The following is an 18408-nucleotide window of genomic DNA, read 5'->3' on the forward strand; positions in this document are numbered from 1 at the left end:
CAGAACTCAATTACATCTAAATCTAACAAATTTTCTTTATGTTAACAAAATCTCTTCTGTGCTGGGTGAGGTCAGTAGAGGTCTGAGTTTCTTCTTGCCTGGAAATGGAAGCAGTATTCTGTTCCAGTCAGAAAATCTTTGCTGGAAAAAAATACCTAGCTGTTTTGGCAGCATCAGTGTGAGAGCTGGCCAGGCATCCTGAGAAGGTTCCTTGGCTGGGAGGTGCCCCTGTATTGAACTCACTTGCAAGAAAAGATGGGTTTCAATAAATCTCTTCTGAAGTTTGTCAGTAACCTGTCCTCTTCTCTTCCTCCACTGCTACAAGAATCCTCTCCCTTCTTCTCTTAAGAATCATTCAGATGCCTGATCACGTAGAGCATGTGGTCATACTCGGAGGTACTGCAAGTCCTGGGGCAGCAGGCATGCTCGGTGACGCTGGGAAGGCAATTAGCTTGAGCAAAGGATAACAAATGTTCCCCTTGCCTCTAGTTAGGGCAGCAGATTGCAATGACTTCACTCCCCTGCACACCTTGGTGTGTGCCTGTGACTGAGTCCTTGCTCTAATTCAAGCAGTGTTTTAGTCACAGGTTCCTGTTTGGCATCCTTGGCAGGATGGCGGGTGCTTCATTTCAGATGTGAATTCTGTCCCAGGCAGCATGGCTACAGAGGACTCTTTACAAGCCACTCTGGATTTTCTTTCTGCAGTGAATGCTGGGTCTGTCCCCGTGGCTGGTGCTCTCATGTGGACATAGGAGGGAGGAGGGGACCTTTCACACCTTCACTGGAGCAGAGCTGGGCAATGGAAAGTTCTTTTCTGCAGTAAATTCAAAGCTGCCCCCAACATAGTCAGGGGTGCCTCTGGCTAACATAGTGAGAAACTCTGGGCTGAAGAAACTGAGGAAACACATTTCCTAGTTGCTGAGTTGGGTGGTTTTACCAAAACTCAACTCTTTTCCTCGTACCCAAATGGCACCAAAATCGAAAAGGTTATAGTATTTCAGCAAGCTCACTGCCTCTGCCTCCTTATTCCTTGTGTAAGACTTAAAAAAAATGACTAGATGAGTTCAAAGAAAAATGTCGTCCTTCCCTTGTAGTTTTTAGGACACTGAATTCAATACAAACACCAGATCTTCTGAAAACCTTAGACTTCAGGGTTGTGTGGCAGGGCACCGTTTGGGACCCCTGTTGAAGGAAATGAGCAAAGGACAGCACAGCTGTGTCTGCGGGCACAAAAATAGCCCAGTGTGTACTGGATTTAAAACCCTTGCAGGTAATTTTTGAGCACCTCCTGGGCTGACTGTGGGTTTCTGCCTTGGCTTCGCTGACACCAGGATTTCACCTCTGCTCTCCATCTGGATCTGCACTCAGCTATGTTATCGATTCTGGCATCCAGCAGACAGCTCTGCAGCAGCCTAGGTCTTTTGATTCAGTTACTGCTCTCTTCTTCCTGGGTAGGGTTTAGTATGGCAGATTTCCTGCTGAGACTCTGTTTAGTGTGTTCGGTCTCTGTATAGAGCTGGGATGTAAATCATTTACTCATAGCCTTAGAGCTGAGAATCCAGCCCTTCCTCACCTAAGCCAGCCTGCTTACCTACAAAGTGCCACAAAGCTTCAGCTGTTCACCGTTGTGTTGCATCCAGAATTTTGACATTTTGACATTTTACATTTTGACCAGGAGGCTCTCTGGTAGAATATTCTGCGTCCCTATATTGTCCAGTGCTTTGTACTGCTAATTCCTGCTCATTAATATGTATCTCTGCCTTGGTCAGTTTTAATTTCAAACTGATTTCTTCACACTGAACCTTGTCCCTTTATTTTCATTGTGGAGACTCTCAAGTGTTCCTAGCCTACTCTTATGTGTCAGAAAGCAGCAGGGGGCAAACACCTCTTTGCAGCGCGGTCAGAAGAGCTGGGAAACCCAACAGAGAGGAGGCAAATGTTTTTGCTCCAGTGACCTGTTATTGCAGTGGAGGAATATGTTTGCTTTGGAAGGATAATCACCCATTCATCCAAGCAAGTTAAACAATAGGGACAGAGGGTTTGGTTTTCTCTGATTGTTTCCCAAAGCAAAAATGATGTATGTCTTCTCTCTGAGACTACTGGATGTCTACTGAAGGGTTCATTAGAGAGACCCTTGCAGCTGCCAAAACAACTGGCTAGATTATTGAGCCTGCAGCTAATTTCTTTTGTCCTTGTCCTCTTCCTACAATGAAGAACTAGCAATCTAGACCTTGTTCATGCTGTCCCACATAGTGGGGGACAGCTCTGTGCAGCAATGCAGAGAAAAGTGTCTGTCCCCAGCCCAAACCACTGTCTTTAGCTCATTGTGATGGTTTATGATGTTAAGCTCTGGAGCACATGGTATGTTCCCTATGCTGCCTGTAGGTATCACAACAATCCCATAGTCATTTCAGCACTGAATTTTGGCAGCTGTTGGTTTTGCAGTCCTGTGTCCGTTGTGATGGGATCAGCAGAGCTGGCAGAGCCCAGCACTGCCTGGAGATGCCGGGGGCTGAGGCATCTGACGGCACCCGGGACCGGGGCAGCCCGCGTATTCCACATGTGCAGAACCAGCTGCATTGCCCGTTCTCTTAGCGGAGCTGGAAGGCTGCCGCTTCCTCATTTGCCGCTCACTGCCATAGCTGTGAGCCCAGGGGGCTGTTGACCACAGAAAAGGCTTCGATGTCATGCAGCCTGGCAGTTATGCTGACAAGCCCTTAACATTCACCGGGGCAATAAATAAGCGTCACAACTTCTGATTAATTGCTGGGAGTCAGTGCTTTCTGAGAAGGAGGAGGATAGGGCGTTATTTCTCTACAAAGTGAAGCAGAAGGATGGTTGTCACACTGTAGACAGCACAGAAGATTTAGGGGTAGCTGCGATGGCATAGTTTATTTGGCCACAGCTTGAAACTGAGATTAATTTTAAGTAATGCCTTTGGTCTGGAATTAACTAGGAAGAGCTCCTTGCCTTATCCCAGCAAGCTACTGATAAAAATGCATGATCAAATGCAACTCTGTGTAAATATGCAGGGATTTATGTACAATACATGTGTGTATATTAATGCACAAACTACATGCAAGTATCCACCTAAACATAGTCCCAGTTGATCAAAATCCATGTAGCCCCTGACCTTTGCTGGGAGCTGTTGATTAGCATTGGCTGAAGATGTGAACACTAGTGACATAAATTCCATCAGGCTGTTCTGTAAATTCTTTATCATCTCCTGCACTGATGCCAGTTATTTGCATTATAAAATCTAATTGAAAACCTGAGAAATTAGATTTAGGTGAAACTGGAGACTGAAGCACATTACTCAGGTGATAAGTTAATTTACTGTTAAGACATTGCTTAGACCTAAATGTGAAAGTATTCTCTGTTCCTCCATAATACACACCCCCAGGCCTATAACATCTCATCTAATTTGATTTTAAAAAATGTAAATGTATATGTCTGAGCAACTGGTAAACTAAAATCATTGGATCAACTCTGAGAAATAAACTTAATGTGCTATATTCACTGGGAACACCCAGTAACACTGCTGTGTTATAGCACAATATTAAACGGTGTAGAGGCTTCCCAGCTGGCTGCAGGAATCTGTACATTAAACCTAAAACACAATTTGTTGCCTCTTAGCAAGAGACCTACATGGAATAGGATTCTCTAAAGCAACCCTGCAAACATCTGAAATACTATTTATTTGCATTACAGTGATGAGAACTTGCCATTTGTCAAAGAGAGTTACAGGCTGATTTTGTAACCTGGAAGACTAGTGTCTGATTAGATTTTGTTGCTGTATCCATGAGGGGACATGCTCAGCTAGTGGCCACACCAAGGTCTTCATTAGAGCCTCTGGAGCCGGGCTGATTTACACCAGCTGACACCGCTGCCATGTATTTAAGCTACTACAGTGGTCAGGAAGATTTTCAGCTGTAAAATCTTGCTGCTCCCAGCCTTAATGGCCTGTTTGATTATGCTGTTTCGAATGCACCCAAAAACAGTTTGAAGAAAGGAATTTCAGGCACTGCTTCATCCTCCTGTAACATCTGTGTTGTTTGTGAAGGTGAGCGGGGGTAACACTGACCCAGCTTTCCCGTGTCAAGAGTGTCTCTACTTAATTGGTTTCAGTAAGGATTTCCAGCTAGTCTTGTATGCATTAAATGCACCCGACTGTTCCTGGTGAAGTGGCTATGGTTTGGGAACAGAAACATGTCTTCTGCTGCTATAAATTAGTGGGGCAATAGTAATTGCTTGTGGTACCAGATGTAGGAATTTGATCACGAGTGGCATGATGGCTGACAGCAAGGCTCTGCTGCCCAGCTGGCAGGACTTGGGTTGTTGAAGCCTTCTGCAATAATAAAGTTTTAAGACGATTTCTAACTTGCCGTGGGCTCTGGCGTCATCATACAGCTCCTTATTTGCCCTGCCTACATGAGCTGATTTTTTTTTTTTTCCTAAGAAAAGGAGAGGGGAAAGGATTCAATGTGGGGAGCAAATGTTATTTTCTCATTCAACATAGAATTTTGCATGTGAGTAAAAATTTTGTCATTTTCTCATCCAGATTTCCTTGTTCTAAATGAGGCCTGTGGCTGATCATGACATTTATGGGCACAGAGTGAATTTATAAGCACTGAGAGGATCTGAAAGCAGAAGTGTCATGCGCACACATTAATGCATTATCTGCAGGGCTTTAAGAAACTGCTAGGGTTCCGCTATCATGTTAAAAAAAAAAAAAAATCACCAGAAAATTGAGAAACTGGGTCATCTGGATTCATTTGCTGTATATTTTTCCAGCTGGGCTTTTGTTGCTGCTCAGACTGACATATCTGAGCTCACACTATAGTCACCAGGATTGTGCAGCATCCTATGTGCCTGCTGGCCTTGCCTCCTACACTCATCTTGTTTATACTCCAAGGTGTCTGGAGGGCCCAGATCAAGGTCACAGTTGTGCTGCAGCTGGCTGTGAGCTTGCTTACGAGCAGCAAGAGGCTGCCTCTGCCTCAGTGAGGGTACCTGCGGAGTTCAACAGGCAGAGGCACAGGGACATGAGGGACTTCTGCAATGTCATGCAGCATCTTTATCACAGAGAGGAGGAGAACAGCCAGATGGGGTGTCCCATCACTGTGCCCACCTCCCTGGACTGTTCTGTCTCTTTCCTGATTCTTCTTCAACTACTTGTTGCTCTATTCATTTATTCTAGACAGCGCAACACACAACAGCCTCTCCAGTCTAGATTGTTTTTTCTCTCTCTTCCCCAAAACCCTCCTGAAAAATCTGCCAGACCTTCTCTGGGGCCAGTGGCAGTTTGGTGGCTGTGTTTATATTGAGTGTAATCCCATTTTCTGGTGAGTAATGATCAGAAAGGCTAAACTGTGAAGCTGAGATTATAAGCAATAAGTACATTGCTTATTTGCATAGTGTACTGAACAGAACCGTTCTCTGTCTTACCACATGAATCCTTTTGTGCTGTTAATATACCTCCATTTTCCTATCCAAAACTTGTATTCTCTGCTGTGGCAAGGAAGTTTTATTTGATCCCAAGTGCCCACTGAGTTTTATCTCCTATAGTCTGGATTCTTCAGGGAATGAGGTTACTATGGGTTGTGCACATCTTTGTCTGTCCTTTCTCCTTCCCCAATAACTTTTGATAAGAGAGATGGAGATCACTAAGGTTTTAAGTTCCTATGAGCAGCATATATGGCAAGGGCTCCTAGGGAAGGAGATTCTGTTAGCACCCTGCTCTATGATGAGAGACTAGGTCACAGATTCACCCTTTATTAATATTAAGCTCTTCAGATTCCCATATGAGAGTATTAATATGTCTCAGCTGCAGAAGCTTTGGTCAGAGCACACACCTCAGCACCAGGTATTCCAACCATAAGTCGTGATTTCTACTTGCAGAACAATTTGTTGGCTGATTCAAGTGAACATTACAGGTATTCTTCCACTTAGGGTCTTCTGTAGAAGATATAGACCAGCTGAGCAACAGATGATGCACCAAGCTCAACACGTATTTTATGATCTTTTCTTTTAGGTGGAAAAACTGGCAAAGTACTTGGACCCAAATGATTTGGGAAGAATCAATTTTAAGGACTTCTGTCATGGAGTTTTTGCTATCAAAGGTATGTGCATATTTCTTAAAAATAATCCTCTTTACTTCAACTAATGTTTCTCCGGATGCAGAAGATGTATGACCGAAGACATCCTCTCTTTTGACTATGGATATTTGTAGTGACAGTAGGGCAACTCTGGGAACAGAACCTCTATATTTTTCCTTCTTGTGCATTCAAGTGTCAATGTGAGCAATACTAGGATGCCTGCATCCACAGTGTATTGGTTTACTGTTAGTTTTTCAGAACAAATGTGATGTGGTTTAAAGACAAATGTAACAGAAGAAAGAGTAGCTTTGTGGTTAGCAGGCAGTGCCAAAGTCTGATACTTCCAGGCTGTCATCTGGTTCTGCTGTTGATTTACCTAAGGAAGTTAGAGAGTCCTTGGGCTTTAGTTTCTCTACTAGGAAATCTAAGACTATTATACTCTTCTTGAGTTACCTGCAAGGTATAGTTAATTTATGTTTTCAAAGTACTTGGGGACATGTTTGGAAATGAAAAGGGTTAATTACAGATTGGCCATACAAGCCCCAAAGATAAGAGACCAGATGGATCAAATCAATTCGTTTTGCAAGGAAACAGTCCTTGACAGAAGACACAGACATTATTATGCTATAGCTTAGCCAAAGGGCAACGAAGCAAACAGTGAAGAGGGACTTGAGCTGTTTTGCTGCTGATTAGTTTTCTAGCTTCCCATAGAAAAATAATCTAGTCTGTCCTTTTCCAGACACATGGTGAAGTGCCAGAGTGCAGTCATAGCCCAGAGGCTTCACTTCAGTGGCAGGGTGAAAGTCACAGTGACCATAGTGTGATTCCAGGAGAAGCCTCTGGAGAGTCTGCTACGATGAGATTATTATGAAGCCATAATGATGCAAGAATGTAACACCACAGCAATTTTAATTAAAGTTTATGGCAGCCAAGGACAGTGTATAATTATGTAAAATTACAGTGAGAAGCTGCTTTCAGTCCATGTTCATGGAAACATCTTCCAAGGTGACACTGATGTGTTTGAAGAGAAGGCAATAGAAAGCACAGAGGGAAAATCAATACATTAGTGTACAGACACTAAAGTCTATACTAGAGGTTTTCCTTTTCCAGGAAACGCTCTAGGAAACTGGGTTCTAGGTTAAATAAGACAAAAGTTCTGTAAATCATCTGGTAGTCCTCTCTAATTCAGAGTCTAAAGATGTGCACAAATGCACAATATATGATCAGGAGGCCATAGATGTGACTCAGAAGAACTTCTCTTCTGTAATAACTGTGCCCTCGTCCACACTGGGCAGGACTCGGTAAAGGAGTGGGGAGCTACGTTTCCTTTTGTGTGAGGGACAGCATGCGCATGTGGACAGTTATCAGAGAGCGATGATGCCGTGGGAGTTTTCATCCTTGCTTACCTTGTGGGAACTGATTTGTGTATTCATATCCTAAGGTCTAGTCCTGCAAAGATGTGACTGAATCAAACTCTCTGGAATACATGTACTATATACTATATATACTCTATACCTTAGCTTAAAGCCTGTATGTGGAACATATTATAGATAGGGTCCAAATCATATGCGCGATGGATATTAGTATGTATACATGAACAGATACAGAGAAATCATCCGATTCTGCAGCATCACCTAGAGCTCTCTTAGCACATCATTAGCATTGTCAACACTTACACAGTGTCAGTGCCAAGCGTATATAATTGCAGGAGCAGTTGTATCTGTTTGTGATAAGACATTGTTATGCATGCTTTCACAGCATCTCTTTAGAAAAGCTGCTTCTGTTGCTTACCTCACAGTATGGAAGTTTTATTGGTCTTTAGTTACCAGCCCCATTTTTCTTAAAAATTAAATTGGTCATATCAGAAAGGGTATGTCTACCTTTCAGAATGGAAAACCTCCACAGTGTTGTTACCTCTCACTTTTCAGTGCAGCCACATCCCAGGGGTAGCAGCAGGCTTGTTATCAAACAAAAGCAATTTGTCTTGGCAGCAACAGATTATAAATATGATTCTTTGGCATCTCAGCCTATTGCAGTTGCTTGGGGCAATCAGATTAATAGAGCAAAATGAGATCCTACTATAAATCCGGTGGGTTTTTTCAGTAATGGAATATGAAGCTGTGTTATTCTTAGCACTGGAAGCCAAATGTTTAAATTCAAGCTTTACTATCCTAATGCCTTGCCATATTTCTTATTTATGAGACAACAAATTAATTTGTCTCATAGATGCTTGCCTTTATAGTATGCTGAAGAAATTTTTTGCTGCACAGAGTGATATGGTGTCAAGGTTTTTTCGGTAGTTCGGTGCCTTGAATGTGTTTAAAGAACAACAGATTCAAATCTCAGTGGTAAAGAACTGACCTCTGATGATGTTGATTTAAACATTTCAGACCCAGGTATGGATCTTAGCAAAAAAACTAAATGTTGGAACCTGAAAAAAATCCCAAACATTGGAGTGTTCAATGTCTGCTCTGTAACTGGCTGGTAGCAGCTCTTGCTGCAAGGAGAAACCCCAAACCCTGGATCTAAAATTTGCAGTTTGGCCTCCCTCCTCCATAAATCAGGGCATTGTTCACTCTTGAACGGTACAAATGAAAAGTGTTGTGTTCCTTTACAAGGGGACATCAAGCCTTGTCTCCTCCTTAGTGCTGTGAGCTGGATAAACCTCATGACATACGAATCATGTACCTTCACAGCAGCTGCTGGGACTATCAGGTGGAAAAGACAATTAATCTTCAGCTGCTGAGTAGCAGGAACTGTGGGGAAGGATGTGCTGAGGAGTCTCACTAACAGCAGGGACCTTTGGAAGTGATCGAAAGGATTTTTTTCAAGTGGAGGTATCTATGCTAGAGGGGAGAAGTGTGTTGGAGAAATTAATTCCTACTGTGTCTCTGGGGTAGAATACTGGACAGTCAGGGTGCTTTCCGTTTATGGAAAGTTTTGCTTCTTTTTGCTGGCCCTTTGTGGATTAAAGGACTTTGCCTCAGCATCTGTGCTGAACCCCTGCTGTCTACGCTGCTTTCCCCACAAAATTATGCTCTGCCAGAGCCAGGGACAGGCTTGCTATCAAATTTAAAGCTTTGCAGCAATTTCATTGGAATCCCAGCACATGAAGGTTTTACTCCTGCTGAAGCTGCCCTCTCTATCTGCTCACTGCATGGCTTTATTTCTAATAACTGCATCTGTCTGGAGAGCAATTGCCATGAAATAACACCTCTACCCTCTTACCTAGCAGCTGTGTCAAAGCCAGTATAGCCTAAGAAGTGGCACTGCTTAGAGACTTCGAGAGCAGCCAGAACATCACTCAGAGGCTGAATTCCCATTGATTTCAGCAGGGTCAACGTGGGATCCATGACTGTTTGCTCGGTGGAGTCAATGACTGGTTTTGCTGTGCTGAATTTATTATACTGATCCAGTAAATATTTTCTGCCACTTGTAATGCTTAAAGGCTTGAGTGGAACTGCTATTTCTGATGTGCTGTGCAGGCTGGTAGGTTCCACAGTCAGATGTGTTTGTGGGACCAGGCTCTTGGTACATTTAGCAGGCTCTAATTAAGTCTGACCTGTTCCTTCTATTTTAAGATTTCTGTTGTCTTTACAATAGTCTCTCTGCTTTGATATTCCACTCTAAAAAATCCCAAACCCTGACAAGTAAAGGGTGAGCTCCCCCTACTGACCTTGGTGTTGCTGCTCACAGAAATGAGGGTACAGCACGAATACGAATTAATTTATCATAGAATTAAAAGATAAATTCAAAAGTAGTCTGACTTTATAGCTTATTTTAACCATGAAAACAACTCTGACCACTGTGTACCAATTGGACAAGTAATGGCTTTCATAATGGGAGAAACTGAGCCACGTTAGCACAGAGCACTTCTGCAATCTTTGTGCTCTAGCAGAATCAGGTTTTTCAGATGAAATCATACAGCCTGTTTTTCTCCTGGAGCAAGTGAGTATTTTCCTCATCTTGTAGAAGTTTTAAGGACGTTTAAATTATGCTCTTATATTATATTTGAAAACAGGGAGTTGTAGGAGCTCCTTCATTAACAGTGCAGAAGCAGCACAGTTGTGAATTTATACCCTTCCCCGCCTGCAGCAATTGAAACCTTTAAATCTTCAAAATAGTAACACAGACCATTATGTGCCTTCAGAAATCCACCCCTGTGCTTCCCTGGATCTTTAGGCATCTAATAACTGCAGTTGGCTGGAAAGCTTCTAGAAGAAGTCTTAATGTGAGCAGATTAAAGTTAAAAAGTAGATATGTTTCCCCATGAGTTCCTAGCAATTTTGATGAAAATTTCAAGAATACAGATTTGCCCAAAGCTTTAAAGAAATACTCAAAAAGGGAAGTTGGCTGTTCTGGTAGTTCAGACTGAGACAGATTATCTGGACTGTTAAAGAATATGAAAATAATATAATACAAGATTTGATTGGGGTTTTTTCTTGCAAAGTTTTCCAAAGCAGAATATTTCTGGCCTTCTGCTTCACTGGAGATTTATTTTTTTTACTTTGCTTTTATAGTTTCATTCAGATGCTCCAAACGTACATATTTCTCACAAAATCAGTGCCAAGTTTTGACTGCCTCTTTTAATAAACTTTAAAATCTAATTTGCAGTCCCTTACCTGAGAATGGTATTGTACCAGCTTTGCCCAGAAGATCCAATTTGGAATAAGAGATTAAAATGTTGCAGTCATGTAAAAGTTTATCTTTATTTGCCAGGCACCAGTATTTGTAATGTATACCAATACCGAAGACAGCTGCACTGGCACAGGAATTTCAGTGAAGCACTGCAGAAAACCTCAGGCTTGATGAACCCATTTAGGCTTGTAGCTATAGCTCACAAACTTCACAGTGTAACTGGAGATGATTTGATGAATCTATCCATTCTTATAAGAATAAGTTATTGACAGGAGTGGTACTTGGGATGGCTCCAAGGAGGGCTGTCACATAAATGTGAAGAGCTGAGCTCTCCTGTTGTAAATTACACTATAGCTGTTTAATGAACTGAAGTTGGTTCTCTTAAAAGTACTTCAGAGTTTTCTGAGACTCAACTAAATTTTACTAAATACAGCCTGAAACCATAAATGAGTCTACTATACCATTAAAGATTCAAGGGTTGATAAAGTAAAAAGCTATTGCTTTTAGGAAGAATGCCAGGAACCGACTACATTCAATTCGGCGACCAGATTTGATTTCCTATATTAAAATTGCTTAATTGCTTGTGAAAATTGCCTGGTGCCGTATGGGTTAAATCTCCTTCTTGGAGCATTTGCAGGAAATCACTTTGCTACAATTGTGTTTATTAAGTGAAACTGAAGGTAAATTTGTAAAATTATCTGGTAAGAGAAGTTGTGTCTGGCATCCTGAGTGAACTGAAAAAGTTAAAAGTTCAGGTCTTCCCCTTCAGTGACTTGTAAAATACTTTCATCATCTTTGCTTAGGACTAAAGATGATCCTGTCCTGCCTCTGGACAGCCAGAACTGTGTTTTGAGAGTTTACGAGTCTTAGTCAGGTATTTTCACAAAAGGAAAAATCTTAGAAATTTATTTTCACAAAAAGAAAGGGTAAATGACCCAATGGTTTTGGTACTACTTAGAATTCTTGTTCTGCAGCAGCTTCCTGACCAGGGACAGGTCACTTTCCATTTTACATCACTTTGCCCTGTAAAGTGCAAATAATTCCAAGCTCATACGCTACTCCCTAACCCAGTTCTGGTCAAATGAACTGTGTTTGCTTATTCATTTTTAATATTAGGATAAATAGTTTTTAACTCAGATAATTTTGACAGACCAGACTAGATAATGACTCAGTTCTTTGTTAAACAAGAACTCATACGTGTCTGTGTGTCCAACAGTCTTCTCAGTGGCACAGAGAAGCTGCCTCTGTGCTGGATTATCAGGTGTCTTTAACCAGAAAAGACAATTCAGCAGCTTCTGGCCACTCTCATTTTGGGATCTGATAGTTAAATTCTTTCTCCAGATATAAGATTGTCCCTAATCTGTGTCACCCTGCACAGTGATTTATAACCTGATCTCCTTCTATGACAGGGCGACCTGCTTATGGGATGAGGGAAAGGCTGTGGATGTTGTTTACCTTGACTTCAGTAAGGCTTTTGACACCGTTTCCCACAGCATTCTCCTGGCGAAACTGGCTGCTCGAGGCTTGGATGGGCACACGCTTCGCTGGGTAAAAACTGTCTGAATGGCCGGGCCCAAAGAGTTGTGGTGAACGGAGTTAAATCTGGTTGGTGGCCGGTCATGGGCTCGGTATTGGGTTCACTCCTGTCTAACATCTTCACTGATGATCTGGACGAGGGGATCGAGGGCACCCTCAGTCAGTTTGCGGTGACACCCAGTTGGGTGGGCGTGTTGATCTGCTCGAGGGTGGGGAGGCTCTGCAGAGAGACCTGGCCAGGCTGGAGCCATGGGCTGAGCCCAACTGGGGGAGTTTCAATAAGGCCAAATGCCGGGGGCTGCCCTTGGGCCACAACAACCCCCAGCAGGGCTACAGGCCTGGGGAGGAGTGGCTGGAGAGCTGCCAGTCAGAGAGGGACCTGGGGGGGTTGATTGACAGCTGGCTGAACAGGAGCCAGCAGTGTGCCCAGGTGGCCAAGAAGGCCAATGGCATCCTGGCTTGTGTCAGCAATAGCGTGGCCAGCAGGGACAGGGAAGGGATCTGAGCCCTGTGCTCGGCACTGGTGAGGCAGCACCTCGGTGAGTGGGTTCAGTTTTGTGCCCCTCACCCCAAAAAGGCCATTGAATGACTCGAGCGTGGCCAGAGAAGGGCAACGGAGCTGGGGCAGGGTCTGGAGCACAGGTCTGCTGGGGAGCGGCTGGGGGAACTGGGGGGGTTTAGTCTGGAGAAGAGGAGGCTGAGGGGAGACTTCATCGCCCTCTATAGCTACCTGACAGGAGGGTGCAGAGAGGGGGGATGAGTCTCTTGAACCAAGAAATAAGTGCCAGGACAAGAGGTAATGGCCTCAAGTTGAGCCAGGGAAGGCTTAGACTAGATATTAGGAAGCATTTCTTCACAGAAGGGGTTGTTGGGCATTGGAATGGGCTGCCCAGGGCGGGGGGGGAGTCCCCATCCCTGGAGGGGTTTAAGAGTAGAGTCAACATGGCACTGAGGGATATGGTGGAGTTGGGAACTGTCAACGTTAGGATAATGGCTGGACTAGATGATCTTCAAGGTCTTTTCCAACCTAGACGATTCTGTGATATAATGCACAGCCCTTCAGCAGTGTTCCTCCATAGAAGGCATCATTTTGCAGAGATGCAGCAGTAAATACACAAGGATTTGAAACTATTTCTGGGTTAGCTCTTTGCCTCTGTCTACTGCCTCACTACGATTGCAGTGCAGCTCAGTCTCCTTGCCAAGTGCTGTCCTGAAATGTAGATCAGGAAATTTTCCCAACTGTAGTAAGGAAGAGAGAACGTCCAGCATATTAATATCTTATGATACAAGTAGACATGCAAATGAAATATCTCTAATCAGCCATGTAAGTGGCTTTTGGTTTTACCATTTCCTGGAAAATTAAGTTATAGCAATAATGGGACATCTTAGTGCAGGAGGTCCTTAAAGTAGCCAGAAAGTATTCCTTAGCTTATTTGCAATGGGTTATTTATAGACAGATTCTAGCCTTGGGCACATACTGCTGCACAGCTTGAAATATCCATCATGGCAGTTCTGCAAGGCTCAGCAAGCATGTTTATTCCCAAGAGTGGTACTGGTAGCAGAGAGTACCATGTGTGCCAGACTAGACTGCTCACTGTGCAAACTGTTGTCCAGTACCTTCATATTTCCATATTGAGATTTGCCAGAGTAAACCTTGTTTTTTCATTGTTTTCTGTCTAGACTGTGACACACTAATCTAGCTCACTGGCATTTCCCAGGCTGCAAACCAAAATATATTCTGATAATAAGTCATACACGTGGTATTTGGCACACTCTAGTATCTCTCCTTTATATTAAGCCCCTTGTGTAAACCTCTTGAAGTACTTGAAAAATTCAAGTTATCATTTAGATAAGGGGAGCAAAAGGTGAGATATGTTAGCACTGTTGCAGAAAAACACCAAGTTGAAAGCTGATGCATTTCCCAACAGTGTGCCAAAACCCTCCCTCCTGGTGATAAGGGATGGCCTGAAGAAAAGACCAGTACCAGAGTCCTTCAGAGTTAAGAGATTCTGATTTGTGTCTTCACAGAGAAAAAGAGCAACAGAGAATTTATTCTTTAAATACAGTTCTTAACAGGAATAAAACCAGTGGCACAATCCTAAGATTCGTGAAGCCAGTGGCCATCTTTCCATTGATTTGGTGGATGTTGGAACAGGTTCAGATGTTTGCAGGGTAGCAATGATGTGATCTCAGAGGAAGGTGGCCTCCCAGCATTTCCTCCTCTTCTTCCCTTTTTTATGGAGTATAACAACATGCGGATCTTCCCCACATGGTGAACAAGATCCAAGCTGTCATGGCAGCTTGCATGCTAAGCAAACCTCTCCCACAGGGGACACTGGTTGCTGCACACTCCGTCCGCACTCAGACATCTTCCCACCAAAAAGTCACCTTTGCAGAAGAAGATAGTCTCAGATGAACCTACATCCTGAGTCTGTCAGTGCCAATGGAAACTTGGCCTGTGACTTTAAAAAAAAGCGCAAGATTTGGCTTAATTTGCTATTTTAATCTATGCAACTAGGTAAACAAATTGGTTTAAATGCCTGGTGATGTTCTGGAAATGGGTCAAATGCTTGATCAGCTTCTGTGGTCCTGGATCAAGACATAAAAGCCTGTGCCAGGTGGCCCTCATATAGAAGTGGGGGCTGCCCCGAGTAGGTTAGGTACAAAGGAGGCAATGCTTTTCTCCCCAGTGCTTTTACTGAATGGGCTTGAATTTAAATGGCATGGGGCTATCATGTAGGGGTCCACCTTAATGGACAAGGAAAATAAAAGAATGTGATCAGGAATAATCTTGGGTAAGAACTGAACAGCAAAGAGGGGACACAAAAGACCCACAGCTACACTCTAGATTTGAGACCAGTCTGGCTGGCATCTCAAGAAGAGAGAATGTAGAAAGGTTTTTGAGTCCCCCTCTTCTGGGCAGTTAAATCCTTCTTTGAAGATTCACAGCTTTTGTGACTTTTCCCCACCAAAGAAGAAAGTTGGGGGAGGTGATAACTTCTCCCCTAACAGGTTTAAATGAATATTGACTGCTTAGAGGTCTTCAGCTAGAAGCACTGTTGTTAATAGGACTGAATTATGAAAATAAGGCTTGAAATTATGGCTGAAGATACTGTTGTTGGGAGATTTTAGAACAGTGTAAACACATCTCCTTCATTACACTAATTTACTTCCATTACTGTGTAGCACTTGGCATTTATTTTCTTTTTTTGCTGGAGATAACTCACTTTAATGAGTTGGTGCTCCATATCATGCAGAGACCTATTAGCAAAGTAAGCAGTTCATACATGTAAAGACTCTCACAGTGGGTGCTGGCATAAGGCAGTTTTATGAGTAATAAGCTTTGGTTATTATTCTACTTTGGTTATTACTCTACATACTACTTTATGTCAAAAGGTAAAACCAGCAAATTGAATTCTCCTCTGAAAGAGGACTAGGGAATAACTTCAGGCAAGCACAGGCTGGCACACTTAATGATGAAACCAAGGGAAAGGCAAGGATCATAGCTGGGTGGGAAGCATGAAGTCACAGGCAGGGCAAATTATGTAGAAAGATGTCCTCTTTAGGCAACCAAGATTAACATCTTGCCTTTATCAGCCAGTAAATTATTTTTTTGGATTGTTATTCCCAGGTGAGCTCTTCTTTGGGAAGTGATACTAACACACCATTCTCACGCACTAACTTCTCCATCGGAGAAAAATGGCACAGAAGTGTGCAATTAATAGCTGAATTTATTCTCTGTTCTGTGCCACTTGAGAATCTCACTTTGCTGCAGAAGTTGGAAAAGGGAAAAGTGTCCTGCTGCCTGTTGTCCCTTCTGCCATCGTAACGGTTGCTTCATTCTCCATGTGCTGCCTCTGACACATGCCTGTGGGGGGGAGGCAGGAACAACGTATTGATCCCCCATATTAGGCTGCTTCCATCTGGTCACCTTTTCTGTCCTTTTAAGTACTCCTTTGTAAGGGACTCCTCTCCATAACCACAAGGTATCTTCACCCCTGCAGATGTTAGTCTTTTATTTTAGAAGGGAGAAGATCAGCTAACAGTATAAACCTGTGCAGTTCACACTTTTCTCACCTTACTGTTTCCTCTGGCTCACCTGCCTCATGAGTGGGTATCAGTTTGTAACGTCACAGCAAATACATTGTGTTAGTGATGGGACAGAAGAGAAGAATACTGGTGGATAATTGCAGCTTCCAAGTAGGCTAATGTCTAACACATGCTGAGAAGGTTTCACACACTTCAGGCCCAAGGCTGTAAGCTGGTTATTCTAAAATAGCCTGGCCTGATGACATGACTGCTGTCTGCAGCTCGACGTGCCAAGTGCAGTCACTGGTAATTAATGGGGAATGAGGCATTTGGTGATTTCAGTGTTTCTATATTTGTCTCAGGTTTTCAGATGAGTGGAGGACTGAGGGAAACAGGCATTGATTTTTCCAGCTGTTAATGTGGTTGTTAACAAAAACAAACGCAGAATCTGAAAATCTCCAGTTTCAGTGCATAGATATTTGCTTGCCAAACACCACATGCTCTGTGACAGAGCTCTTTTTCAAGTGGAATTTGTGACATTTAGGTATTGCCTCTTTGTCACTTAGAGAAAATCAGAAGTAGCTCCTCCACTGGCACTCATATGCAGTAGACACTGGCTCATGCCAAGCCTGCAAATCCAGTGTTTGACTTCAGAGTCTGGGGTTGGTCAGGGGTGGGTTTCTATCCCCGGGGTAGTTTCACCAAGCCAAGCAACGCTCAGCTTTCAGTCTCATTGCAGCGTAGCGTATCTGTGCTGAGAGTCAGCATTAGTGTAATTGCACTTATTGAAGTGCCACAAGCTTAATATGTGCTGTGCAGAACTCTGAAGGCAGAGCTTTGTTACAGCCATTTAAACATTCCAGAGCTAGCTTTCAAGGCTTTGTGTATACAGATTAGCTACAAACCTGTGGTTTTTTCTCCATTGTCCATGCAACCTCTGGGAAGATAACCTCTTAGCCTGACCATTTGCTCTTGTTTCTCTTTGTCAGGCTGTGAAGAGTTACTAAAAGATGTTCTGTCTCCTGAAAACTCTGGGACTCGACACTACGAGCCACACTATGTTGATTACTACTACCAGGTAAGAGAGGTGCTAGTTCTGTCTCACGTTAGTGGGCTGCGGAAGCCTCTGGAGTGATGTGTAGTTGGGTCATTGTAAATGCTGTTGTTTTACTTGGCCTGTTGACTCTTCCTTCCTAGATTCATGACTATTAGCAAGCCTTCTGTACTGGTTTAAACTGCATTTAACATAGGGTAGCTGTCAGGTGGTATAAGAATATTTAGGATTTGGATATCATTCCTCTTAAGCCTTGGTATTCTTTTGGCTATGAAGGAAGACATCACATACAAGCTCACTGGCACCACACAAGTGGAAAACACTGATTTGTATTTAATTTGTGTAGGTGAACAATATACTGTTGGTAACCTTGATACTACTTTGGCTGGTGGGTATAACATATTTTCAAACCATTAAAGGTCTTAATCTGTATCCTTAATTTGACAGTGTCTGCACAGTCTAACAAGCAGAACATGTCAAGTTTTCCTTTAAGCATCTAATTGTCTCTCCTTCATTTTACTTCGGTTTTAATCACCTCCACCCATGTAAATTCTTAAGATTAAAGGTACAGTTAGCAGTGTACATTGTACATTCAGATAAGGACTGCATGTCACTGGTGTTAGGAGACTGCAAATGATCTTGAAATCAGTAGGGAAAGCATTTTACCTTCCAGGTGATGAAGTGTGAGAACAATACTCATGTATTGAGGAGAGACCTGTGATAAGCATGCTGGTGTTACAACACTTCATGGTGTTATACAAAATGGTTTCCACTGTTCATACAAAAAGTGTAGAGACATTTCCTTCACCTCAGTGCAGAAGATGTCTGTTACAAGATGGAAGGAGACCTCCATGACTGCAAACAGCACAGCAGAATTTGGTCATAAACTTTCTTAATAAGGAAGAGTTGTCTGAGCTTACTGGCTCTTTTTGCTTGAAATGACAGGCTGGTTTTAGTACCTGGGCTGTGGCTGGATGCCACCATAACTCTGCTTGTTTCTGAAGCCCTATTTTTTCTTTAAGTGATGACATAGATACCCGCCATGCTGTTGCT

The 18408-nt window shown here is 42.9% G+C and overlaps 1 protein-coding gene across 2 annotated transcripts in view; it reads left to right on the forward strand.

The window, feature by feature from the left end:
* Positions 1 to 18408, forward strand: part of RAB11FIP4 (RAB11 family interacting protein 4) — a 99945-nt gene that overhangs the window by 13807 nt on the left and 67730 nt on the right. For both annotated transcript variants that reach the window (XM_026860988.1, XM_026860989.1), the window contains 2 exons: positions 6035 to 6122; positions 17291 to 17379. In XM_026860988.1, the coding sequence (XP_026716789.1) occupies positions 6035 to 6122; positions 17291 to 17379 (177 nt within the window). Of the gene's footprint in view, positions 1 to 6034; positions 6123 to 17290; positions 17380 to 18408 lie in introns of those variants that run through there.

The sequence above is a fragment of the Athene cunicularia genome, assembly GCF_003259725.1.
Source record: "Athene cunicularia isolate RWA chromosome 18 unlocalized genomic scaffold, athCun1 chr18_part1, whole genome shotgun sequence".
NCBI lineage: Eukaryota > Metazoa > Chordata > Aves > Strigiformes > Strigidae > Athene > Athene cunicularia.